This window comes from Mugil cephalus, chromosome 10, assembly GCF_022458985.1.
Source record: "Mugil cephalus isolate CIBA_MC_2020 chromosome 10, CIBA_Mcephalus_1.1, whole genome shotgun sequence".
NCBI lineage: Eukaryota > Metazoa > Chordata > Actinopteri > Mugiliformes > Mugilidae > Mugil > Mugil cephalus.
Window position 1 is genome coordinate 14,768,556 of NC_061779.1, and position 27,257 is coordinate 14,795,812.

A 27,257-nucleotide genomic window follows, 5' to 3' on the forward strand; every position below is an offset into this window, starting at 1 on the left:
CACTATGCTACACTATCACAGTCATCTCCTAAACTGGCATATCACTTAGCCAGCGGGTGGATAGAGAACGATTTCAAGCACCCTCAGAGAACAACTGCTGGCACTACACCTTTAATTTCCAGACTGCAATTCGCGGGTGGGTGGTACTTCATTACAAGCATCACTATAGGATTTTAGACTTGTCGAGGCACAATGTCGCTATGGTAACCAGCTGGGTTTCCAACAGCCTGCCATACACAAGATATTGATAAGGGCTGTGTGCTTGTTAGAGCAATATTTACGCACATTAGTGTCCTTTAGACAACATAGACAAGATTTAAGTAAAGAGTATGTGGGTCTCTCAGGGTGCAGGGAGAGATGGATGCTGAAGGGGTATACTTCTGTTTGATCTCACTCTGTTGGCACAGCCTTGAGGACGAGAAATCATATCAAAGAACAGCAAATGTGTGCTCTGATCGGTGTGTGAGCGAACACATCCGGAACCATTTTGGTGTTAAAATTCAGACCTTAGCTGTTATTTCAGTCTGGCATTTCAGAGGTACAATTGGAAAAAGACACAGTGCATGGCATGATGAATTCAATCTGTCATGCGAGTCGTTGTCTCCCCACATCCTCCACATGAAAGCGAGCAAAACCTCTCACCTCCTCTGGCTCTGCAGTGGCAGCAGCGAGGCGTCCTTGGTGTGCTAGCTGTCCATAGTCCACTGTCACCTGAGAGGCGAGGCCGCCGAGCTCTTCAGGGCAGGTCACTGACTTGGTCATCTGGGTATGAAGGGAACATACATCATGAGCAGATTGAAGAAAAACATGGATGGAATAAAAAAAAATGGAAATGCAATGGAAAATGCACAGGAACAAGGCACTGGTGTGTTAGTGGATTGGTGTGCTCACCATTTCCTGTGCAGTGATGGCGATGGCCTTGGAGAACTTCACCATCGTTGTCTGGTAGTCCACAAAGGAGCCTTCAGGTTCAGGAGGTGTTCCTTCATCCAGCTGTGAAGATCAACCTTTTAGTACTTATTTTAGGGTTTAAATAGCTAATCAATGTATTTTTAGTAATAGATACTTCCATTTATGTGAGATTGCATATTAGCACGTAGTGATATTCTTTATCGTATGGATTGGCACTGACCGATTTCACAGTAGACATTTTGATTTGTCACTGCAGCAAAGGCACAGGTTTATTAATGTTCCATTAAGTGTCCCCCATGAGATATGATATTGATATTGATTGATATTGAATCTGGCAGAATATAAATAAATAGCAGAGAGACAATGCAAGTCGGAAACTAAAAATCTAGAATTAAAGGTTGACTGGTGTGAAACCCTGTTATCCTGGCACAGGAATTAAATTTGTTTTTCATAAAGCCATCAAAGATATATCTAAAGAGTTCATCTCATCGTATCATCATGCTCTGATAGTCTGGTAGGCAGTACGACAGATAACTCACTGCCACAAATAGTGTATTCAATAAATCTCTGAGACAGAAGTCATTAATATCATTAGTTCTTTGAATAACTCTGAAGCCAAGGATATCCATGAGTTCCTCCAATCATGCCTCAGTTAATTTATCTATCAGGCATTCGGTGGTTCGTGGTGCATGGAAGTGGACCCCAGTTACCCCTGCTCCTAACCCCTGGACGTAGCTCTGACATGAACAATTACAGGCCTATTAGTATTTTGCCCATCATCTCTAAAATAATTGAAAAACAGATTATTTTCCAAACAAATAATAGATTTTATTACCAGTAATCAACCCCCTCTACATCCCATGCGTTCGGTTTCAGACAACATCACTCTACACAGTCTGCACTGGTCATACTTATGGAGAAATGTAAAAGTCAATTGGATAAAAAAAAATGTTGTGTAGGTGCTGTGTTTTTAGGTTTGAAAAAAAGTGTTTGACGCCGTCAACCATAAAGTTTTGTTTGCCAAACTGTCTCGCTTCAACTTCTCTGTACAAGCTATCACATGGTTTGAATCTTATCTGTCCCATAGAAAACAATGTACCGTGGTTGATGGTATCAGCTCCTCTTACCTGGGCTGCCCAACAGGGGTCCCTCAAGGCTCCATATTAGAGCCCATTTTATTTTCTTGTTGTAACAATGATTTACCAGATTTTTGTCTTAATGTGGATGCACAATTATATGTCGATGATACGGTAATTTTTAGGGGAGGCAAAAATCCTCAGGAGATAGCACGTGCACTATCTATTGCTCTGACCCATATTCAGACTAGGCTCTTGAACACACACAAAAATGTTCTTTACAAAACAATCCTTAACTTAAACACATTCCAATCTATTTTTAGGAACTGAGGAATTGAACGTTGTTTAGAGTTTAAATACTTAGGTGTTATGTTAGACTCCTTTCTCTTGTTTAGGAGCCACGTTAACAACTTTAAACAAATACAGTGTTCCTTATCTGATAGTGCCGCTCTCATGTTTTACATTCCATGATGCTCTTTTTTTTTTTTTTTTTTGTCATCCCGCATGTCTGCTCACAACTACATCCAACCTGCTAAGGGACTGCAGATGGAAACTAGCCTTCGGGCTATAATCTGGTACATTTATATGTACATTGTACTGTTCATTAAAGTGCATTGTCCCTTTCTTTCCTGAATGAAGTCAAACAGAACTAGAGCGCACAAAAGCAAGACCTTCCAGATACAGACTGCAGCTGCAGGTAATCAAAGTCAAAATGCCCACATCTATCAAGGTCAGAGAATGCATCTAATTTTGTATTTTGACGCAGATTTTAGAAAGGAACCCTGTCCTGGACATATTCTCATGATCTTCTTCTCATACCTAACATGTGAAATAAAGTACATGTGTTGCTGCACACAAAGTCATTAAGAAATTATGATTTTATTTTGACGTATGGTTTGTTACCTAATAAATACGTTCTTAACAATAAAAAAATGCAAATGTATACCTTTTTATGTATTAATTTTGTAAATGGGGTTTTAAATATGTACACTAATGACCTTTTAGCATGGTTGCCATGCTACCGTTAAACAGAGGGTAAAAAAGGGAAGGTTAAGCCAAGTGTATTGTGTCTGAGTATGTGCAGATCCTTGTCAATTATTAACTGCACTGTCAACACACAGACATGTCCCCTTGCAGGGTGAATGACAGCTAACATCACCAGTGGGCTGTCGATTTAAAACTTGTCATCTATCGGACTAATGAGAGTCACTGACAAGGACACACTCTGAGAACACCCACTGTGGAATTACTCTTCCAGGGCAAGCTCATTCTGCCTCCAGACAAATAAAATATGGAACAAATGTCAACCTGGAATCCATTCAAACCACCTGAGAAGGCCTCCTATGACACCGCAGCACGTATTCATACGGCCTCTGTCAAAACACACACGTATGCACACTTACTCACCCGGCCCATTGCCTCAGCGATGGACTCCACCATGCCCCCAACCATGCCACCCTCACTTGCCGCCTCGTTCAAAGTCACCATGATGTCGTCCACGGCCTCCTTCATCAGCTGGGCCGCTTCAGAGATGGCGTCGTGGGTGTGGGACGCCTAAGGACACGGTCAGCTGATTAACGTTTGTGTGACACCGTCTTGCTTTATCTAGAAGAAAATTTATCAACTTGACAACTGCTCCACGGTGTCCCTGCAGCTGGAAAGAAGTCAGCGTCTCTCTAGAGGACACTACACTAGCCTGGATCCTTGCTGCTGCATCCTCTAATCCCCTTCTAATAATTCAAACTCCAAGTTTCACATTTTACAATAATATTACTGTAAAACAGCTTGACATTAATATGAAATATATTAAAATTTAGTTGTAAAAAAAAAAGACTCTTAGGACTCTTGACTGTCAGAGAGTCTGACAAGAAAAGTCCTATTACTATTTTATGGCTGTAATCGTGGTAGTAGATATCCAGTAAAAGTTGTTATCAGATCATGGGATTAGAGGTTTTGCCATTTTTTTTTAAAACAGACATTAAAATAGAAATTTTAACTATAATAGAGGGGCATAAACCTTGTAAAAGAAATCCCTGGAGTTTCAGCAATTCGGTTTAATACAGGAATAATTTAATGCTCAAATTAGAATATATGAGATTACAGAAGACACAATTACATAAACTGGGGACTAATGAAATTCCTCATATCAAAAACCATTATTATTCCACGTCTGGCTTGATCTGCTCGCTAACCACTCTGCCTACATCGACATTATAACCCACTTAGTACCTTTGGGTTTCCCCCGCCTTCCTTGGCAGCATAAAGCATCTGCAGGGCAGACTCAGACAGCGTCTTGGTCTGGTCCAGGATGGTCATCTGCTGCTGGTGGTCGTGCAGCTTTGAAGCCAGTCCCACCGACGCCACAATGAGAGGATCAAAGTAACTGGCCAGCTGAGTCACCTGGGAGAATATGTTTCAGAGATTTGTCTGAGAAAGTGTGGAACCACAACTGAGAAAATCAAAAGGAGTGTGCTTTTGAAATCTTTCTAAATCCAGAGGATGAAGAGATACGGCCAGACCAGCACCTTGTGTCCTAGCTGGGCGGCTTCGCCTCGGGCCGTTGTGGAGACCGGATCTATCAGATGGCCGATCTCTTGCACAGAGGATGTCAGCTGATCCTGGAGCGCCTGGTGAGTTATAGCCACAGAGCAGTACAGTAGAAGTCACGAGAGTAAGAGTATAGTTCCCATTTATTTCTGACTCCCACACAATATAGAGTTGATGGAGTACTTCAACTCACTTCCATGGAGATATCATCTCTGCAGGGAAGGGTCTGTCCAACTGCAGCTAGGGAAGCTTGTTCAATGTCCCGGATACACTTATTGATGTTATCAATGGAGTAATCACACTCCCGCTGTCCTGGTGCCTTGTCCCTGTTGTCATATTAAAATGCACGTATATTTGTACACTGTTTTGCAGATAACCCCATAGATATATATTTAATAAATATAAAATAGACTTAAGAAACACATTTTTGTATTTTATTATCCTGTCTGTTCAGCTTATCATAGAGAAAAACAAGAAGCAGCTTGCCTGGCTCTAAGCCAAGATGAAAACAAATCCGCCATCCACCTCTAGTACCTCTATAGCTCCCTGATTAACATATTGTTTAATGTGGAATTTACAATTTCATGCTAGCAGCGCGTTGCACTTCCTAGAGTCATGTCACTGCCATGAGGTTACCAGGCAACCAGCAGACACTCATAATACTCAACCTGGCTAATAAGCTGCTGGCTCAGGATTCGTACTTAGCATACAGACGAGTTTCATCATTTCTCATCTAATGCTCAGCGAGAATGCAGAAAAAAAAAAAGCTCAAATGCTGAACTGTTCCTTTAAAAATGCTGTCAGCCAAGGTTAAATCAAATGCAGTCTATTTTAAGTCTTAGCGGCTGAGAGAGTTTGGTAAGTGAAAGGAGTTTTTAGGATTGAATGGGTGGGGAACGATGTGGTGAATTGTGATTCAGCAGGTCTTAACATCCATACACTCTTCTTTAGTGATCAATAATCTATAGCAAAGCAGCGGGGATCTCAGCAGCTATAAACTAATGTGGCAATTCAAACGCCAACTGAACAGCAGTAACAGCACACGCTCCCCAGGTTCATCCAGCTGTGAGCAAACCTTTATTAGCTTTATTCAACATGACGCTGCAGGGACAAATGTTTTAGTGGGTGGGATTAATACCAACCTAATGGAGGTGATGAGACTCTTAATGGAATCAGAAACTGTCCTTGAGTGGCCAGCTAGTATGGACCAGGAGGGGGGATCTTTGGGGTTGAGGACCAGCGAGCGGGCCGTTTCTAGAAGGTAAGTGGAGCTGTCGAGCATGGAGCGGGCGGAACGCACAATGGGCTCCTGTGCCACTGAGCCCTGTGGAAAAAGGAAAGAGATTAGCGGAGGTGAAACAACAGCCCAGGTAACAGCTCAACAGCTAGGAGGTAGCCACACTGGTCTGACAAAGTTGTTAATATTCCTTGACTACCTTGGAGAGATCAAAGGTGTAATCAAAGGGAGGGATGAGATTAGAAAGGCAGCTTTACACAGACGAAGAAAGGAACACCTTCAGTCTTTATGATACGAGCTTAAACCCCCCTTGACAATTACATTAACAAGATGAAGATTAGAGCAGCTGTGCCGAGAGAAAGTGCTGTAAAACACAACCCCCCGACAGATTACAGCTATAAAGCTTTTAGGAGAAATGGAAAAAAAAAAAAAAAAAAAAAAACATCTTTCTCCATGAACCTTTTTCTGACATTAACAGAGAGGGCAAAATTGCACCTCAACCTGGTTTTCTTCATGAATGCTGTGAAAACCTTTTTGTATCGCCTCATATAAGTGTGCACAAGTCACAAACACATTATTTAACCTCTCAGAAGAGTAGCTCCAAGTTCTTGTGTACAAAGAGTGTAAAGCATTTACCAACGTAATGTTTCTGGGAACAGAGGATCTCATAAAGGATATTAGTTTCATGAGGTCATTAGCAACTGAAACATGATTAAAAATAATGCTCTAAATGTTACATGGACTGATGAATACCTCATTGCTGATCTGAGCTGGGATGCTTGCAAACTCAGGGTTGCTGGCAAAGGTTGAGAGGTTTTCCACAGCCTCAAGGAGAGGGGCTGTAGCAATACGACACCTGTTTCTGTTATCCTCTGAAAAATCCCCATCCAGGCCCTAAGAGAAGACAACATAATATGAATATTTGTCCTTTCCGGCCACATCTTTGAAAGCGACTGAGCTGTTACACACATCTGCAGGATCTCACCAGACGAAAAACGAATTTCTGTAACAAATATACACTCAACGTTTTGATCAGTTGGGGAGTTGACCTTGATGGTTTTGACGAGGTTGGCTGTGGTGTTGGCCACCTCTTTGGCTGACTGGACAAACTGCCTCCTGGCCACGGGGTTGGACGTTTTAGAGGAGGCCAGGCGACAGGCGTTACAGAGGGCTGAGGTGTGCTTGGCTACAATTGTTGCTGCAGACAAAACCTTACCAACAAACACACGCGAAAGGTGAGGTCAGTTTTATCTTTTCGCACTTGAGGTCAGCATTTACTTGAAGCCACATCTTACCTGCGACGGACTACTGGCTGGGTCCACTAAGTTCTGACAAGCCATCTGTATAGCTTGGTGTGCCCGTGCAAACTGTATGGGATCCACTAAGCCTTCGTGGCCTGACTGACTGTTGGGATCGGAAACACCTACGAGGTAAGAGGCCTACAGGATAGAAAAGAGAAACCGTGAGAAAAGAAACGCGCCAGCTTGACACTTGGTATTTTCTTTCACATTTGTTGTCACAGACAAGCTAAGAACACCCACAAGCAGTCGGCATTCTCCTGCAAATAAAAACATGAATAGATGCAGTACATGCAGATTCTAACTGCACACAAAAGGGGTGCTTCCAGGAAGTAGATAAGCAGAGCAAACAAAAGATGTGTCAGAGTGTGCCCTTTTTCTAGAGAAGGAAAGTGAATCTCGCATAGAGACGAGGATGTCATTTTACAGCTTTGAGGGTGGGAGTCTGTAAAACCTCCAATAAAACTTGGCTCGTCTCGCACCGCTGTCATCGTGTCCAATGAAAATATTCTGAGTAGAGCTTAATTACCATTTATGAGTGCTTTCCACCTGCTCAAGAGGTTTGAATTTAGAGATTTAGGCAAACATTAAAAATGATTGACAATTTCCATGATGAAGACTTCAGTGGTTTCTTTCAAGAATATTATATATAACATGAAAAAGACAAAATAACAAGCGTGAAGAGCAGAAATCTGAGAGCAGATGCACAGTAAGTCAGAGTCACTAAGCACAATGCTGTGATCTCACCTGTCCTGCAGCCTCCGTCAACCCACACAGAGCTTTGGACGCCAAACCCACACTGTCCCCAAAGGCTACCACATCACCTGTCTTGCAGTGCTGAGAAATGCCTGCCATCGACTCCCCTAAGACCTGAGGCGTGCGGAAATAGAGAAAGTGTGTACAAATTAGATCTTCAGCCGCCGTCCGTGTAAAATATCTCTGACAGTTAAAGCACACAGTCCGCGCGCTCACTTCGGAAAGCCCGTACCTTTGAGTTCTCCATGACGCTCTCGATGCAGTCAAAGTAGGAGAGTTCGTTGACAGGCTCATTGGGGTTATCTAGGAGGCCTCTGACAGCCTGTTCGCAGACAGAGATGGTATTAAGTTCGACTACAACCGACGCACCATTGAGCATTTCTGCTGGCGTACCCTTACGCATTTATCACCCGCTTAATTTAGAGCTAAAAAAGGCAAACAATATAAATGTAAATCAAGTTGATTGGAATTTGCAGCCGTGATAAATCATGATAACAGAGGCCATAAAACGAGTAGCATTAATGTAATTTTCAATTACGGATTTCTAATAGAAAAGTATAAGTGATTGTAGGCTTCAAAATGCGAAATGCCCTTGTTCAATCAGTGTTGCTCGAGCAGCTACTCTTGATTTGAATTTAATGCCGGTCTACAATGAACATCTTTATGTGAGTGACCGAACACAGCACGCACAAAACACAGGTCTGTGTGTGGTCCGGTGTACAGTATGTGAGGATGGCTACCTCCAACTCCCTCAAGGCGTTGTCACACTCCTTCTGTCCCGCTGCTTGCTGGGTGCAGAGCGTTATCAGCTGATTAATACTCTCTGTCACCGCCCTGAAACACACAAGGCAGCAACACAGCCTCTTAAGTTCCCACATGTGTCCTCTGCATGCACGCACAGGCTGGCTTCCCTCACACATGCTTTCACTTCCCCTACTCAAGCATGGCACTGCTGGCTATTCGCTGTGTTTGGATAACACTGCGCACAGGAGTGCCGAGATTGTCTTGAGTTTGTGTTCTGCCTTGCTGAGCACAGACGGGCTCTAGCCAAGGCTTCCATCTTCCTAATTAGACAGAGAGGAGTCAGTCAGGCCTAAAGCCCTGCGGGACCAGCTGCTTGGCTTCTCTCCACTAAGAGGGGGGATACGTGCTACCTCTAGCAATGCCGAACAGACACATAGTAGGAGTGGCATACAGATGCAGCAGGGATATGTCTTCTGTAACTATTATTACTAGCAACAGGTGCTAATCTGGACCAGGATTCACAGTTATCACATAATCTGATTTATGAGCATAATAGATAGATAGATAGATAGATAGATAGATAGATAGATAGATAGATAGATAGATAGATAGATAGATAGATAGATAGATAGATAGATAGATAGATAGATAGATAGATAGATAGATAGATAGTGATGTGGAATTAAACAGGTGTATGGATTGAGGTAGTTAAGAATTCCTTGTTGTCTGAGTCTCTTGGAGAATACAGAACACAGAATGACATTCATCCAAAACATGTGAAAATAGAATCTGATGCATATCGAGTGCTGTCTGCATCATCGTATCGCACCTTGCTGCCACAGCGAGAAGATTCTTAGCATTGGCTGCACCTGGATCCACAGACAGAGACTTGGCAGCCAGAAGCAGCTTACTGGATGCCATGGAGATGTTCTTCAGATTACCAATGACTTGGATCTGGTCATCCTTGCTCTGTACAGGCAAGAGAAAAGAAAGAAAATGCAGGTGATTAAAAAAAAATGCATTCAGATGTGCATTAAATATTTTCAGAGCGATATTAAAATCTGGGCAACAGCTGCCAAGTTAAGGACATATTCCGTGTGTCTCTGCCACCAAATATCTTTTTCTTTTTTCTCACCTTGTATGCCTCTTTGAGTCTGATTAAAGCTCGTCTGTCATGCTACATCAACTCCAATCCCTGACCATCTTTCTAAATTAATGAGCAAAATAACCAGAACTAGAACATCACAAGATCTCATTACATCTGACTGTGTTAGAGCACTCGGGGACAATGAACGTGCCTAAATGAATAAGATAAAAAGGTCCAATTAACAAATGACTTAAATAGCTTAGGTAATAGAGCGAGACAAAGAGTGACTGTGTGTTAATTTAATGTCACGTTTAGTCGATCAAAGAATTGAAGACTCTGCTCTCCACGCGTATCCTGGTGGCGGAGGATTAATACTGAACTATTTCAACGGAGCACTGATAGGTCATCGTCAGGAAACCTACTTGGGTGTGTCCCGCCATTTCAATGCCGGCGTCCAGGAACTCATCAAAGTCTTGGCTGAACTTCCCCGAGGCCGCAGCCAGCTGGCTGCTTGTTCCACGAGAGGAGTGGACGACCTCGCCTGCTGAGTGGTTGAGCTCAGCTGCTGTGTGGTTCAGATCAGTCTGCGCTTCCTGGAATGTCTTGCTGCAGAGAGGGAGCTTCAAACACAACGACACAACAATTAGGTCGTAATATGGCAGATAAACACTGGAGCCGCGAATGTTAAGGGGTTTTCAATCTGAATCGAGACACAGATGTTTTGTGTCTAGAAAACATAAAATGCCGGTGTTGACTCACAAAATCCACTAGTAGCTTCTTGCTGGCCTCTCCAATGCTCCTGAGGGCCATGTCGACGTCCTTCTGGCCTGGCAGGCAATTCACACAATTATTCAGGGAGTGTGATACTGCTTTGGCCACCTGTAAAAAAACAAAAAAAACAGCACAGCATCTGTCAATGGGTTACCATTAGTCATTGTAACAATGCTCTACACAACAAAGCCCCAGAGCGAAGCTATATGTGGAAAAAAACATCTCAAATGCAAATTGAGCTCATGGCGCTGCACAATAATCTGTGTCACTAATTTATGCTGCTGTCACTGATATATGCCAAACAATATGTTTATCCCCTGAAGGGCTACAGGAGAATGAGCAGTTTTACTCAGGCACTCCTGAGAGAGGAATACCAGACGAGAAAGGCACAGCGGAGAGAAAATAGCAACGCTTAGAGGGGATGATTGTTATGAAAAAAAAAAAAGAGAAAGAAATGTTCACAAATCAGTGGAGGAGGGAGAGATGAGAAGAACAACGTGATCACTACATGAATAGAACTGCTTCTGGGCGCATATATATGTGTGTGGGGGCGTGTATATATGTGTGTATGTGTCTATGTAATGCACAGATCAAGCGTAACATTATGACCACCTTCCTAATCTTGTGCAGGTCTCCCTTGTGCCTCAAAAACAGTTCAGACAGACTCATCAGAGAATGGACATTGCTATGGGCTGGGGGTGCCTGATCCGGTCCAGGTGGGTGGTACATGTCTGAACATTGCATTGTCAAAAGATGTTCATGTCACCTGCTAGTGGTTTTAATTGTGTGGGTGATCAGTGTTCATATACTGTATATGCATTACTATGACGTACTCTACCTGTGCCAGTCTCTGCTGACTCTCAGCGTCTCCTGGATGAACCAGCGCCTGGTGAGCCTCGTGGATCAGCATGGCCGAGCCCTCCATCACACACTGAGCTGAGTCCAGCATTGCAGCTGCAGCCTGAGGCTCCTTGGTGCTGGCAGCTACACCTCTGGCTGCTTGAGCTAATGTTCTTAAAGCCTGCGCTGTTTCTCTAGCGGCAACACCTGCAAACAAGCAGCAACACTGTTGAAGAAGTTTTAACACACAGAACGAATTTCAAGACCCAAGTCATAGAGGACGTTTTAGGTTCATAGTGTCCAAATCGATGTTTTACTAAATATGTAAAAATGAGACTCATTAGTTTTACTTTGCAGCAGTCCAATTTAAACACCACAAACTGAGAGGTATGAACATTTTCTGTCTTTAATACAACTTTAATAGAATCGTGCAAATCAACTGGCAAGGGCTAACTCCACCACACTGTGAGCAAACGGTGATGCTAAAATGACCTCATTGTTTAAATGAATGACTTAATATAATAAATATGGCCCCACATGGGAAGTGCCCTCAACTTATTACATACATAGCGTTGAGGATAAGGGCGGCAAATTGCATCAAATTGCATTAACCAGTGGAGTGGAGCCATTTGCTGATGGAATGTTAAATCCAGTGAAAAAAAAAAAAAAAAGATTAATGAGCAGCGAGCAGCACCGTGGGCCACAGCATGAAGTACTGCCTGGGAGCATTCATTGTTAGAAACGTTCTTCTGTATCTGTCTTCATTTCTCCTCACGGATATCCTCGTTTCGGCCAGAATTGATGACAAAATAGCCAGACCAGGCGTGATTCCAATGTTTTAGTTTAAGGCAGTACTGATATCTAAATACAAAATTACACCCTGTACTTGCTTCCTCAGACTCCGACTTGGCACAGTTTAGAAAAATGCTTTTCAAATAAAAATCACAGTCAGAGATCCATGCCTATACTCTGCAGCAATGTAAGCAAGCTAGCGAGAAAGACTAAATAATTTAACTAAACAGCCACTGAACCCCAGACCAACTCTCCGCATTGAACACAGTACCTGTATAATGCTCATTGCCCTGTGCGGCACATGTCAGCAGCTGGGCCATGGAGGAGCCGACGGCCTTGGATGTGCTTCCCAAATCCTGAGCACACTTTTCCAGCTGTGTGAGCGACAGAAAACATGAATAAACCATCTTCTTTATGGCACGATATTACAATCTCCCCACCGTAGCTGATGTTGTTTACTCACCGTTTCCCCGGGAAGAGGTTTGAGTTGAGCGTCTATGACAGACATCTTGGCATCCTGAAGCTCACTCTTGAGAGTCTGCACGGTTTTGAGGGCTGAGTCGATCTCCAGAGGTCCACAGGCTTCGTGGGCCTTCAAAACATATACAGACATGAATGTTAACTCCCAATCAATTATGCAGAGATGTAATGGTGTCTCTGGACGTGACGCGTGCTAGTAACACATTTAAATGTTTCCCCTCTCTCAACAGTGTTGTTGATACCTTCTGTGTGGCAGTCCTCAGCTCCGCCAGGCAGGTAGCTAAATTCTTGGCACACTGGCCCAGTTGCATAGCAGCAGCCTGGTCGGCCACGGTTGGAACTGCTGACTTCGCAGACGTCACCATCTTACTTCCAGGCTGAGAGACGGGGACAGAAATACAACAACAAACTCATAATCTCTAGCAGAACAGCGGTTTTGTGTTTATCTTGCGATGCAGAGTTAGACAGTTGCTAACTGTGTCATGGTGAAACCCTTACCTGTAAGAAGCTCTGGCTGGCCATGATGAGTGCGAGCTGGGGGCCTAGCTCTTCAGGTTGGGACTGGCTGCTCCTCATCCCTTGCACCAACTGGGGAATACTATCTGCTACCGCCTGAAATTAAACGTACCAGTAATGTATTATCTAAATTCTACACCAGACTCAAAGTGTAATAGTCCAGTTGTAACACAAAAGACTACACGAGAGAGACTCATCATCATCATCATCATACCTTGCAGCTGTGTACTAACTGCTGGTGTGAGACGGTATTTTTGTTGGAAGCAGCAGCATTTTGGGCAGCTGCGATGGTCTGAGTAGCAGCAGCCGCCGCCTGCTTAGCAGCTATCTGTTCCAAAGATACAAACGGGGATCAATTTAGTCCGAAGTAAGACAGTGGTGCTTGGCCAAGAGGAACATTCACTTTTCCTCTGTGCAGTGTTATGCTGTCATTTTTCTGTACTCAGGCAGATTTCTAATCAGACTAAGAGGGGTCACAACCAAAATGTTTCGTAAGGGGAAGGAAATACCCGGGATTGCATTGCTTAATCTTTACTTGCTATGTTTTCGCATGAATTCACACGACGCAAGACTAGCACTGAACTGACTGAGACCGGCGACTGGGGAAGACGTTCTTTGCTGAGTAGATGAGGAGACGAGGATGAAAAGAATTTATACATTAAATCATTACACACCTAAATGCTTCTAGCATTTTCTGCCTAATGAGTTGTATACCGTGTATGTTTCATTTTGTATTCATAGCTTAATAAATAATATACAAATCTGCAAAACAACTGCATGACATTTTGTCTGTACACAACAGGTGAAACTAAGCAGTTTAAATGTGATAATTGCTAAATGCACACTGTGAGATTCACAACACTCTGGTCTTCAGTGGCTTATACGATGCCCTGGTGGAAGCGACCGCTGGCACCATTACTGTGTCCATCTGATGCAGGAAAGCGGACTCAGATGCAAGTCTGATAGCAGGCTGATCCTAGCTCTGGGTAATGCATAGTTTATGTGACTGGGAAATTGAACATTGGGTGCTCTAGAGCAGAGAGAGTGTAGTCATTAGGGGCACACTGATACCAAGGGCTAAACACAGATCTCTACACTCAGATAGTTCATTCACAGCACTAATGGGATTTATAGCTCACTGCTATGGGAGAGAGACATAGTACAGACAAATATAATAAATGAAGTGTATTGGCACAAATGACTGCTGAAGCATTCCGTTATTTGCATCCTTGTATGTGTTGCCTTTTGTCCAACATCTAAGCTCTCCATTGATTTCTGCTACATATATGTTGTGTTTTTACTACAGACGTAAGAGAAAATAGAAAAGGGACATTTGGACGAGAGGTGTCTTTGCTGGAAAGAAGAATACAACAAAAAAGATGATGTCGACTGTGACTCACCTCCAGCCTATTGACCAGTTTTTTCTTTATTGCGTTCTGAGCTGCAGCGTTTGTGGCAACACGTAGGCCCTCAGCAGCCTCTCTGAGCCTCTGCTGCTGGTCTTCATTCTCTGGGTAGGCAGCTGCCCCCTGAGGGCATACGAACACACATTCACGTATGTGCACATGTGTGCACGCACAGGACACGCCGTATATCGCCAATACGCATACTGTACATAAAGAAGCTATCAGATCTCAGTAACAGCAGCAATAGTTCAACAACTCTGGTTATACATGTCATACAATAGATGCGAAGCGGCATTTAGCTCTGTCTGCTTTCTGACAGTTTCCAAGGAAACCGTCAGTGCCAGATCCTCACTTCCTCTTTGATAATGGCAGTGATGTGGTGATTAATGTGTCACAGATCAAAAACATCTAACGAGCCATAAGCAGCGTTTCACTTGCCTGGGTATTTCACACTGATTATATCCTACTCGACAGTGCCAGGGGCTCATTAAGAGCCACTGATGCTGCACCCTTTTATTTTGGATGTGAAATGATGCTGGTAGCTAGCGCATACAGTAATGCCAAGACTTGTTTTCTATCAAAGAAAAGCATTTTAGGTCTTTTAACACTGGATTTACTGTAACATCGTGCACACACAAACGCTGAAGCAGTGAAGTGGCTTACAGGAAATTTAAATACAATACATTACCTTAATCAAACGGGTACAATGTAATGGTTTTAAATGATGTATATGTCTACTGCGTTCATTTGGAGTCAACTACTAATCAATCAGAATGCTATTAGATTAGATTAGAAGTTATTAGACGAAGTAAACGAGTATACTCCCTTACTTTAGCAGCCTCCACCATCCGAGCTGTGGCATCAGCCAGGAGTTTGGCCGCAGCGAGCAGTTTCTTGGAGTTGTCAACATCAACTTCTGCCTCCGCGTCGGATCTCATGGCGTTGACCAGGTCAGAGGTGGCTTGGGCTAACACCCTGGCCTGACGCACCATCTCACCTGTTGACGCAAGCAGCACGTGAGCGCCCGACCAAACACAACAGATGTTTAACAGAATCAAGGAAGCATACTACTTGTGACATGAAAACTTTAACACACAGCAACACAAGTTTGAGTTAGAACTGTTTTGTTCCATGTGATCAATATAAAACAGTTTATACATACAGTGTATACATTGAAAGGTTGTTGGTTAAACCCCCCTATTGATTTGCAAAATTATTATACTATTAACACAGATACAACCACACATATTAAAAAGAATATAAGAGATATTTCAGTAGCAGTAGTTATGACCAATACATTTTTATGGTGTAATAATTCATACCATAACATCCAACCGTAGTGCATCCAGTAAGACACACTTCTTTAAGTGTTCCTGCAGAGTCACATCATTGTTTTCCCCTTCACGTACTCTTATAGCTGAAGGTTTCCTGTGAGTCATCCTCTTTCACACAAAATGAAAATCTTTGCAATATATGTAACGTCTGCCCACACACCTGCTATAAAAAGCTGTGTTTCCCAGGCACCCACATGCAGTTCAGAAAATAAGTCACCCAGAGAAGTCTATAAAGGACATCTAGGTGCTTCACAACCTACATCCATGGCCCTTGGGAATCTATCAATAGATCGGACTTTCATCATTTAAACGCTCATTTGTTGCTGCAAACTTTCATTTTTTAACGCTGATTTATAGAAGAAAAGCGCTTTCCCTCCAAAATAAATGCTCCGGTCATGTGTTTCCTGTTAAATTTCAAAGCCTCCATGATGCTGATTGAGACCAGATTGTGAACATTGTAGTGGTTTTGTATGACATGTTTCTTACAACCTCTTGAGAACTGACTGGGTTTGAAAATTCTTCAGGCTCATGGCTCAAGCCATAACAAACAGGCTGAGCTTTGAAACAGGCAAGAAGGTTTTTAAGATCACTTAACACAGACAGAAATGAAGACGACATCTTAAGGCTCCCAATGAAGAATGAGTCAAGAGAAAGCAGGCGTGCGCTAAAGAATTCTTTTTGTACTCACCAGCATCGCCCATGGAAGTGAAAATGTTCTCGGTCACGTTCATAATAGTGTCTGTGGCCTGGTCGTAGCGTCCAATTGGCTCTCCGCAGCTCGCGTAGTGGCGGACATGCTGCAGCAGGTCGCTGAGGGCTTGGCTCACCACACCAGCCGCGGCTCCGACTTGCTTCAGCAGCTCGCCGTCGTCGCTGGCCGAGCGGCAAGCTTTGACGCAGGTTTCCACGGAACGGTCCACCAGCTTCCCGGCCTCAACAAGCTGCTCCTGACACACCGGGGAGCTGATAGTCGGGCTCACCACCTGAACCACACATAGACATTGGCAGATGAATCAAGGCTATATGTACAATGATTCCTATTTCACAAGAACGAGTAAAAGCTAAAAACATATCATTAACATATATGTGCTAAATTGGCTAACCCTAACCCTAACCTTCTAACCCTAGCTTGTCATTTTCTTTATTTCAAAGCTAAGCAACCAGTATCACATATTCTGTTTGGATCGCTTCCAGGCTGCTCATGTCCGTTTCATGTCCTTTACCTACTTGGCTGTTGAGATTAACAAGTTTTAGTTCAGTACCTTGGTGCAGGCTACCAGCTGCGAAGTGGACAGCGCACACTGAGTGGCAGCTGCGATCACCCGGTTCTGCAATATGGTGTCCTCAGCCACCTGGGCCACGTTCTTGGCCTTTAGGACTAACATAGCAGCTGCATTGGCCACCGCTTTGGCCAGATTCATCAGGGTGTCCTGCAACATATTAATCAATGTCCTTCACTGAAACATAGCACAGCTGCGCACATGTGACGGAGGGGACCGGGAAAGTAAATGTTTTCGGCCCCATTTTGCTCAGCTGATATAGTGTGATTGCTGCGCGGCTAATGAACAAGGAACAACGGGAGTGCAGCAGCCAAAAGCAAGAGGCAGACAGAGATTATTAATTTAAGCCCGCGAACAATAAATTATAACAGTGTTATTAAGTACAGCAATTGGATTACAAACTACATAGTTTCAGTGCAGTGGAGGAATAATGGCTCAAGGTCAGTGAGGACGAGAATGTGGATGATTTATGAGTACTCGTGTTGAGGCATTAATGCTGAAAGAAGCGGCTAAAAACTGCGAGAGGAAATCTGAAGTGAGGTGTGCGTTGTAAACACAAAAAAATAAATGAGGCTGCTGGAGAGTGAAGGCTGCTGATAAGCCTGTATTAATGCTGAATGGGCATTTTAATACTAAACGTTTAAAACCGCACAAAGGGACAGTCTAATAATGAAGAGTGAGGTGATTGCATAAGTGTGTGTTTCCATTTTTAAAGCGGGGTTGAGTGTATGTGTGTGTCTTCCTGTTTGGCCCGCAGTGTCATAGGAACAGTGAGTGGGTGGTTTCCAACCTGGAACTTCTCATCAGTCTCGCCCTCCCCCATGTGACGGAGCAGGTCCCCGCTGGCCTGTCCGATACTTCCTGCTGCAGTAAGCACCGTCTGTCTTGGCTGCATGGGGATGACATCACCACATTCATTACACAGGCCTGGATGTTTCGAACAGAGGCCCCCATAAATTATCATACACTGACTTCAGGATCAAAAACGTATGCAGTTCACCACTGCGTGTGTGCTTGTGGTTAGAGGGGCTACAGTTGAGGATGGGGTCCAAACCCCTACGGTAATCAGCAAGAGTCTCACCTCAGCGGCTGCAGGCTCCACAGATCTGAGCAGATCTGACACGGCTCCCGCCAGCATCCTGGCAGCGCCCATGAGCTTGTGTCCACTGCCCACCTCATCGTCCATTAATGCTGCTAGCAGCCTGACACCCTTGGACATTTCCGTGAGGTTGGAGGAGATGGTGGTGATGGCGCAGCCCACTGCTGTGTAGTCAGTTTCTGTGGGCTCACCTGCAGCGAGAGGACAGCCATCATTACATCTCTGCTGTGAGTCTTAATTGGTTATGCTGCTGTCACATTGATTTAGCTAAGCCACGGGGCAGCTTCCATGTCATATTCTGTAACACACACATCAGTGTCAGCGTCATGATTAGAGGCCATTCGGAACGGTTCCACTGAGACAAACGTGTTGATGGAGCGGCCATGAAAAAGAAAATCTTTGTGTTAGATAGTGGAGGGAGTATAAGTGTGACCAAACAGATGGCAAGGTAAGATTAAAACCCTGCAAAAGGCTGGCTGGAACTTGATTGGTATTGCGCCAAACAACATGGGGAGATGAGACAGACACTGCCAGAAAGCTGAGCTTCAGGACAACAAGTTCAAGATTTATTTATCACTAGATGTGTCCAGGGTGGAAAACTGGGATATCTTTATTTGTTCAGAGATCATCCTCAGTGACTGCTTAACACTGACAGTAAAAACATGTATTGATTCAAACATAGGGGTTACAATAATGTACATACAAAAATCCATTCCCGTTTAGCATTCTCCTAGGCACCCACCTGCAGTGAGATTGACCACAGATGCTGTTCCAGCGGTGATGGCATCAACCTGAGAGTGGATTTCATGTTTGGATTCATCCACTTTGTTCTGAACCCAAACTCTGGATGCCTTTGTGGTGGAAGAAAACGAGAGCTATTGGCATTCATCTCAGTGGGTGATTTTTCAACTCATATCAACTTTATTTGTGCAGGATTAAAGGACTGAAGCTTTACAACACATATTGCTTTCGAAACCCTCAAGCATTAAAGGCGGCCTGCACGTTTACAGTCAGTTTTACATCCTAATTGTGTTTGAGAAATATGATGGACTTTGATGTGATTAGAAAGCTCGAGTCATTTTAAGCCGGCTTTGCTTTGCAATTTTTGGAGGCACACAAACTGAAGTGTTAGATAAGTAGAACTCGAGGTTGCTGTGATTGTGAGGATGTGGTGCGGGCTGCTTTAACAATGCATGATGCATCTGTCCTCGAATATATTTCAAAACTTTGTAGTATGTGGTGTGGCATGACTCACCAAGTCGTGGCCCAGTGGGGGCAGATTGTCCACATGTCCCAGGTCAGCCTGGGCCTGCTGCACAGCCTGCATGCTGCTGTTAATGGTCCCCATTAGGGCCTGCTGAGCCAAATTCTGACAACAACAAACACCACAGTCGACAAATGACTGATATGAATATAAATGTTTAACTTTGAAATTTGTTCTTGTGCTAATAAGAGGAACCTCTCACTCTGCATCTCAACATATTCATATTCATATTGTTCACTTTGATCATATTTGATAGCACGACTGACACAAGTAATATTTCAGACATGAGTGGATCAGATTTGCATAAATGAGAGGGAATAGTGTAGCTCAGCTCTGGTTTTTAAACCTTGCAGAGGTTACATCCTTTTCTTCTTATTTGCTTCACACAGATCGTTTTGACATCGGCCCAAGGTCGGGTGCTACAATGTCAATTACTGTCGCAATCAAAATCAAAATAAGGTGAGTCGAGGTTAATATTACGTCTATCTAAAAGCCAATGGTTTTACTCACCAGGGGAGGCATGTGCCCTCTGTGCATCTGGCCTGTGGTGATTTGCTGCTGAGCAGAGGGCATGGTACCCATATTGAAGGTGTCAGGACCGCCGACGGATCCCGATCGTATTATACCCGGAAGAGCCACTGAGCCATGTTCCACCCGGCCGACCCGATTGAACTGCTGCTGCAAAATTGTGGACCTTACACAGGGGGAAAAGAAACAGAGGCCGTGAATTTCATAATTAAACATGCTAGAATCACGAAACTGCTCCATTGCGTCCTTTTCCATTTAAAACTATGGATTTAAATGGAAGCATGTGTGTAGTGTAAAGCACAAGATAGGAAATCCAACAACTTGAAACGCATTAAAACCTCTATTAAGAGCCAGAGACTGAGTACTGATGAAGTGTGCTTTTCATTTGATTTTCAACCACATCCATTTGCATGTAAAGGAATAGTCTGTATGTCTAGACAAACTGCAGTCTGACATATGGAGATGTTTTAAATTCGACTCAGTTCCTTGCATTACTTGACTGGATCATTAAATTCTGATAATTGTTCCAGATGATAACAAAACTGTTGCTAATTTAGATGAATTACAATATTATAATTACAAACAATTATCACGCACCAACAACAGTTCCCACAGTTTGCAGGCATTGTTAGAAGAAATATTGTAGGGGCGGGGGGTGGGGGGGGGACCTGTTTTCATGCCCAACTCAACAGATGCTCCTGACTCCATTGGTTAATTATGGCTTATTTTGAGAGGCAGCAATTATGTTTTTGTACCGAGAACCGCAACATGAGTCAATTGGCCCATAAGCAGCAGGAATATGATGCCCCATTCTGCCAGAGAGTGGTTTCACTAAGAGCCATGTGGATTTCCAGTGATAACAAATTTCCAGCCTGTGTGTGACAAAGCCCTGGTGCGTCAGCTTTACTTCAATTTCCATCCGTCATTAAGCTACACAGAAAAGAAAAATTCAGATAACCAGCTATGACAGAAAAAACGGAATAAAACAACTTCCAGCAGGTTGGTCCATTAACCCGAGCGATATCTCAACTTCCAAATGATGCGGGTTTCTTTATTAAAACAATATTTTCAAATATCACACAAAGAAGCACTTTAACAAATTGCATTCTTTAACATTGGGAACCGTGTTAGTGTTGTTTTTAATTCGATATGTTGTTTTTGCGTGTAATTCCAACATTACCTCTCCTGGGGATCACTACACTGGGCAGTCAGAAACGCAATTACATGCACAATTAAACAGTGAGGTGCTCATGAAGAAAAACTGGTCAGCATTTCCCTAGTTTAGACGACGCATAATTACTGCTCACTTCTTAGGGGAAACGGACTCCTCCAGCATGGTGGCTTCCTCGTCTCCCTCGAGGCCAAAACGATCCTTGCTCTGCTTCTGTAGAGAGAGGAGTCAGAGACATCACAGCAGGCTAAAATGCGTGGAGAACTGGCATCCAGTATTTGTGAAAGAATTACTTCACTTCAACTATTTGATTTACTTGCCTTTTTAAGAATGATGTCAATGTATCCGGCGATAAGTTGGGATATCTGCTCCCCCTCCGTGGTCTGGACGGAGTAGTAACTTTCCTGGTACTCTCCAAAGTCCTTTAATGAGGACAGCAGATTTTTTCGGGGTAAGCTACGTGCTCTTTAAATCATCTAAATAAGACATTTGTCATGTCTCAGAGGGGGCTGAATAAACACGGCAGCAGCTTCATCATTTCTATCCTTAATGAAACTAAAATTGACTGGCCTCCACGGAGCATCCTATTACTGCAAAGGGATGACTCAAAATGAGACGTAAGGAATCTGAGACCAGCTCCCTTCAAAGTATTCGACAGAAACAGAAGTTTTTTTCACTTTCGGTTCAGATAAATTTTGGCAAATGTACCAATGTACAGTACGTTTCAAAATGTGGTTGAGGTATTAATCTTTAAATAAAGGACACCGTTGTCAATACTGGGGCAAAAGAAGCCAACAGCAGGTGAAGAAAATTGAAAATGCTTTCAAATAAATAATACATCCAAATTCAACACCTTCTCCCACTGTAATGTATTGTTAATTTGGTTGAGTTTGTCAAAAAGATTCAATATTACAGTCTGAGGTCTGAGGTGAGCATTTTAGGAATGCCGTTTGTATTGGAAATAATAAAAAACCAATGGGTAAAAAGAGAATTATTTACTGCAGGGCCGTGTAAATCACACCGTGTAGTGTGTGTGTGATGAATACAAGCACTGGATTAGTTTTCAGCTCTAGGTAGAGCTGAGGACTTGATGCAGTGAGTCACATAGTACCAAGGTGAAGCTCTTGGGGGAGGCCGCCCATCTCTTGACTGTAGTCAGAGGCCACTCCTGCACCACATCCTTCGTCTTCTCGTCCACTCGCATCACCGACTCTTTGGTGATCCCCAGCAGCCGCGGGACCAGCTTATTTTTACCCTTCATCTTTTCCTGCCAGATAGAAAATCATCAAGGCAGCGTCAGTGTCGGCGCTAAACACCTACACAGATGAATCATTCAAGGCGCAAAAAGCCCATTGTGCCCGCTCTCCTAGTGCTGCCTTAACACACATGCCGTGTCTGCGGCTTCGAAGCCCCAAACGGAGGAGGAGAAGGGCGGCAGCTAGACTGACCCAATAGAGTTCAGCCTTGTTTAACTTCTGCTTTATTGAGCAGGGTCTCCACAGGCTTTAGTCACTGTCAGCACAGCGGCACGGTACATCCACCAGACAGCTCTCTGCCTGACCTGCTCCCCTGCCCTCCACTCTCTGCCCACTGAAAATCTATTACAGCTCACTTCAGACACCGAGTCCACAGTTGGCTCCCCTCCAGGGGCGCAGAGGACGAAAACAAAAAATTAGTAGTGTGTAGAGATGGGGACTATATTTAATGTCTGCGCGCTTTGTCTTTCTATCACTGGGAAGAAATGGAGGGAAAGACAAATAAGAAAAAACATCTTTCACGTTAAGTGCTCTCACACACAAGGACAGATAACATTATCCCAGCATTTGTGATATCTTTGTGCAAAGGTTTATTTAAAAACCACCATTGTTCTGGGTTACATTACTTGAGCAACACAAACATCAAGGCTGCATTCAAGCAGGAAGTGTAATTTTCTAATCTGGAGTGGACAGCTGAGGTATTGTATTAGCTTAAACGGTCCGACCTTGATTATTGTTGGAGAAAACCTGCGCGTGGGAGAAAATGGAACTGGAAGGGGAGCGCGTCGGACTGCACACACCTGCGTGTGCGACCGCAGCAGACACTGAACGAGCTTATTTACTCCTCGCGTACAGCGTTTCCACTTTTGCTATGCTAACAGCAAGGCGAGGCTCGCCAAGATGAAACCTGCGGTGATTAAAGACTGACAGATGAGAAATGGAAGGTTACAATAAATGCTTCAACAAAGCCATGTCTGTGCTTTTGCCTCGCAAGCACCATGAGGAGAGTGCAGCTGGAGTGAATTATTTAACAGAGTCCTGAAATCTCCATCACTACGTCTCCTCATTGAACGTGGACAGGGCTCGCACGTGTGGATTCACGTGCACTCTTCTGCACAGAAAGATAATTTGAACCCTGTTGTGTCCTTTAACTACAGGACCAAACATTCCATTTATTTTCCATTAAGACCACAGCTAACAGCTGCATTCTTCTTCTCTTTCTCCCCTCTTTGCTGTGAGTTTATAGCCAAATGGGCTCTTGCCAGAGAGCTTTTATAATACCTGCTGGTGCATCTTCATCCAATTCACACACTGCACTTCCATTCCACTTTTGTGTTTGACAAAGCAGAACAGAACGGAATTGCTATTGTCACAAGTTTTTCACAGCCCCTGAGTTTGTGGCGGAGCGGCAAGCGCAGAGAGAGTCCTGTCTGAGGCTCCAGATTTATTGTGATAATGGGGCTTTTGGTGTTTGCAACAAGCTTTCATGTGTTACGCACACATGAAAGCTTGTTCAGAGCGCCTTTCTAATGACAGATGGCACTCTTCGGTGCAGTAGCATTAGATATCTGTTTATCACGATCAGAAATATCATTAAATCAACAGTGGTTAGTAAATAATAAAGCAAATTAAGGTATTGTTTTAATATAGTTGACCCTAATTTGTATCAGTTGTGTCATCTTTACTGTATACATGTAGAAAACTGTAATTGCTAGTAAATAAAATGTGACGTTGGTGTTTTAGCCCGTTAATTCAGAACCAAAGTAATGTGTTAATTAACCAATCAAGACAAAAGTTTCCCATAATGGCAAGATGAGGCAGTGGTTTGTTTTAGGTGGATAAAATATGTCTTGTTGCCGACCCCGCCAGCACTCCTGTATGGGTCCGTGACAATTACATCTGCTGTAGGTAATACGCTGACTATGGATAAGCACCTGGTAACAAGTACAAAGAACACGAACAATCTCTTTAATATGTCAAGAAATACAAACTGCCAGGTTGTCTCATGCTTGTTCACATTTACAACTTGATTCTGAGGTAAAATAAATAACAAAATAACAACCCAAAACATATCGAACAATCCCTCATCGGACACTAATGAAATACCAGAGTTGTAATTGTTCGTTAATGGCAGAAATCCAATTTTCCCTTTTCCTTTTTTTCTTTTTTTTTGTGGGAGTGCGAACATTTCTTTCTGCTCTGCTTCTGGTACATGCCACAAAATGTGTGAACATTCATACATCAGTACGGTTTTAGCTCTTACCTTCACCAGGAAGAAGGAGACTCCATATGTCTGCAGGGACCTAGCGAGCTTCACATACTTCACTTTTCCCTCTATTTCTGTCATCTCTCCGCAGCTTTTATGGTCCTACGCAGAGAACAGATTCAACGCACCCCTTATTTTAGATGTGTACTTTAGATGCTGTGTCCTACACATTATGTATGCATTTTGCCAATTGTACGCCTCAATAGAGAGCTGTCTTGCTATAATTCCAGTCGGCTGTTCACATTTTCAAACCTTTTTTTTTTTTTTATACAAGATTTGAGCAACGTAGGGTACATACTTGGAATATTTTCTTCTCGGCCCCCCTTTGCTTGATGTACTCTTTGGGAAGGAACTCCTTCAGGCTACGGAGATAGATGGCATTTTTACATGGTTACTTGTCGGAGCTACAGGCATTTCCTTTTCTATTAACATACCTCAACATATGAGGTCATTCTTGCCTTACTGTCTACACATCAGAAAACTGTTGTAACAGCTGACATCACCCCTGAGCTTTCCACTGGAGGAAATCCCTAAAGTAGCAGCCTGTACTGAAACAAGCGATAACAACCCTACTATGGAGCTGTGTGAACTGAAAAAAAATATATACAGTAAAAGCACATCAGGCCATGTACACTTCTTTAAATGCTGGTATTAGTGGATCTTTTTGACAGGAAAAAGCTTACTCCAGGAAACCAGGCTTGTGTTTGTGCTCCATGTGGGGTCCGAACTGGATCTGAGCCTGGATCCCTGCGAACTCGCAGGCTTTATCAAAGGAGACGGGGTGGGATCCATTCAATATGTCATCCCTAGCCTGGAGGAAAGACAAGGAGAGGGAGGGGGAATAAGTCAGAGGCAGTAACACGCACATCCAGAGAGTACAAAGGCATGGGAATTATCCAAAATTCTCCCAACAGGGCGCTGCAACGAACACTTCATTGTGCACTGTGGCTTCTGAGAGGATGTCGGTGAATGACTGAGTGCATTTCTGGAGCACACGCTCCATAACCGAAACTCTTCCACACAGGGGAGCCAACTAAGATTTGTTTGTCACAATAAAAGCAATTCTGCCGGCTCTGGTACAGAACAGCTCCGACTATTTGTCACCACAGCCCATTACGTGTTATTAGAAAAGAAAACACATTAGAGAAATGTATCAGTCTATTAAAAAATCCCATCTGCAATACAGAGTGGCCCTCGATATAAGTCTAATGACTGAATGGTTCAGGGGTTTTTTTGTTGTTGTTTTGTTGCTCAACACCTAGCCCACTTGTCTGGTGCTGCTGAGACATCACTTACGTTTCAGTGCATTTTCAACCAGCCTGTCTACATTAACTTCACTATTTAGATAAACCAAAAGGGAGACGCTTTTGTTGACATCTTCCAAATGGGAGTCTCTGTGTGCTGTTTTCTCCACGGGGCAGTCAGCTCTGCTTCACGCTCTCCGTCTCCTCTCACTCCCTCTATCTAGTCTTCTGCTGCAAATTTAATGGCTCCAAAAGCAGAGAGGGCCTCACCGACAGTGAGAGGGGCTCCGTTCGTGCTTTTAGCATGAGCATATCAGTGCACAGCGTGAATAGGACTCCTTCTTATGTCCCATTGCATCTGTGAAAACACTGAGCGGCGGCTTACTGCTGTAATGAGGACGACAATCCCCCTCACTCACAATCAAGGGTAATTCATGGTGGAGTACGCCAGCTCTTACTGAACTCCAGAAGACACTCTAAAATTAGCCTTCACACATGCCACTCACTCCGAAACACGCTGTTCACTTGATGGTATGAAGCTAAGCATAATGGTGGAACCACATGCGCTAATTTTAGCATCGCTTGGTGTATGCAGATAGGTCAGAGAGCATAAAGAATCAGCCTCAAGTGTTTGGAAAAAACAGATGTAGGTCACAAGAGACATTGCACACCCTCTCTCACTCTCAATTCTAGAGAGGGGGGTATATAAACGATAGCCACGGTCTGAACAGTGAAGCTAGCTCATGAGTACCTTAAAGTCCTATACCACTAGTGGTACATAAGACACCCATTAAAATTGTCCACTTCTCTCATAAAACAAAGACAGTAAAAGCTAAATTTACATGAGACTGTTGCCAAATTATTGGCCTTAAAGAGGCCTTAAAGGCATGGGGGTATGTCTGGCTTGATTGATATGTCTTGGCCTTTGGTTTTCAGTCAGATCCATCACTTTATGGGCTGTTTTTTTTTTTTAGTTGTTTCTAACTGGGTATGCCTATGGCTGCTGCCATTAAGCAGTGTCATTCTTATGGGGTGGGGGTGCCTGGTCTGGTCCAGGTGGGTGGTACATGTCTAAATAACATTCACATGAATGCAAGGTCCAAACGTTTCCCAGCAGATGGTCAATGTTATTTACTTCTACTGTCAGTGGTCATAATTTTATGGCCAATTTGTGTATATATAGAAAGAACAGTATATAATAGTTTCGAATTTATTGTGGTACATTGTATTTTATTGTGTTTGGAGTTTCTTGGTAATGTGAGTGGAAATACGATTGAAAGAATTCCATATTTGAGAAGCTGAAACATGGAATGTAAATGTGTTAAATGTAGTACCATGAGATGTAAACCGGTT

At 43.4% G+C, this 27,257-nt stretch overlaps 1 protein-coding gene across 5 annotated transcripts in view; it reads right to left on the reverse strand.

Annotated features, from left to right (window-relative positions):
* tln2b (talin 2b) overlaps nt 1-27,257 on the reverse strand; it is a 75,104-nt gene that overhangs the window by 13,148 nt on the left and 34,699 nt on the right. For 3 of the 5 annotated variants that reach the window (XM_047595974.1, XM_047595976.1, XM_047595973.1), the window contains exons 7-43: nt 25,344-25,471; nt 24,959-25,022; nt 24,658-24,762; nt 22,250-22,405; nt 21,459-21,560; nt 21,275-21,351; nt 19,950-20,133; nt 19,431-19,544; nt 18,918-19,026; nt 18,158-18,366; nt 17,867-17,965; nt 17,059-17,226; nt 16,485-16,779; nt 15,293-15,459; nt 14,457-14,585; nt 13,271-13,384; nt 13,039-13,152; nt 12,783-12,917; nt 12,524-12,652; nt 12,332-12,434; nt 11,267-11,475; nt 10,417-10,536; nt 10,080-10,277; nt 9,400-9,539; nt 8,567-8,660; nt 8,059-8,148; nt 7,818-7,940; nt 7,068-7,211; nt 6,798-6,983; nt 6,526-6,666; nt 5,678-5,859; nt 4,729-4,861; nt 4,514-4,615; nt 4,218-4,388; nt 3,396-3,542; nt 892-993; nt 643-762 (exon numbers count right to left, since the gene is read on the reverse strand). In XM_047595974.1, the coding sequence (XP_047451930.1) occupies nt 643-762; nt 892-993; nt 3,396-3,542; nt 4,218-4,388; nt 4,514-4,615; nt 4,729-4,861; nt 5,678-5,859; nt 6,526-6,666; nt 6,798-6,983; nt 7,068-7,211; nt 7,818-7,940; nt 8,059-8,148; nt 8,567-8,660; nt 9,400-9,539; nt 10,080-10,277; nt 10,417-10,536; nt 11,267-11,475; nt 12,332-12,434; nt 12,524-12,652; nt 12,783-12,917; nt 13,039-13,152; nt 13,271-13,384; nt 14,457-14,585; nt 15,293-15,459; nt 16,485-16,779; nt 17,059-17,226; nt 17,867-17,965; nt 18,158-18,366; nt 18,918-19,026; nt 19,431-19,544; nt 19,950-20,133; nt 21,275-21,351; nt 21,459-21,560; nt 22,250-22,405; nt 24,658-24,762; nt 24,959-25,022; nt 25,344-25,471 (5,103 nt within the window). The remainder of the gene's footprint in view (nt 1-642; nt 763-891; nt 994-3,395; nt 3,543-4,217; nt 4,389-4,513; nt 4,616-4,728; nt 4,862-5,677; nt 5,860-6,525; nt 6,667-6,797; nt 6,984-7,067; nt 7,212-7,817; nt 7,941-8,058; nt 8,149-8,566; nt 8,661-9,399; nt 9,540-10,079; nt 10,278-10,416; nt 10,537-11,266; nt 11,476-12,331; nt 12,435-12,523; nt 12,653-12,782; nt 12,918-13,038; nt 13,153-13,270; nt 13,385-14,456; nt 14,586-15,292; nt 15,460-16,484; nt 16,780-17,058; nt 17,227-17,866; nt 17,966-18,157; nt 18,367-18,917; nt 19,027-19,430; nt 19,545-19,949; nt 20,134-21,274; nt 21,352-21,458; nt 21,561-22,249; nt 22,406-24,657; nt 24,763-24,958; nt 25,023-25,343; nt 25,472-27,257) is intronic. The other 2 variants (XM_047595978.1, XM_047595977.1) reach the window with 1 other exon arrangement.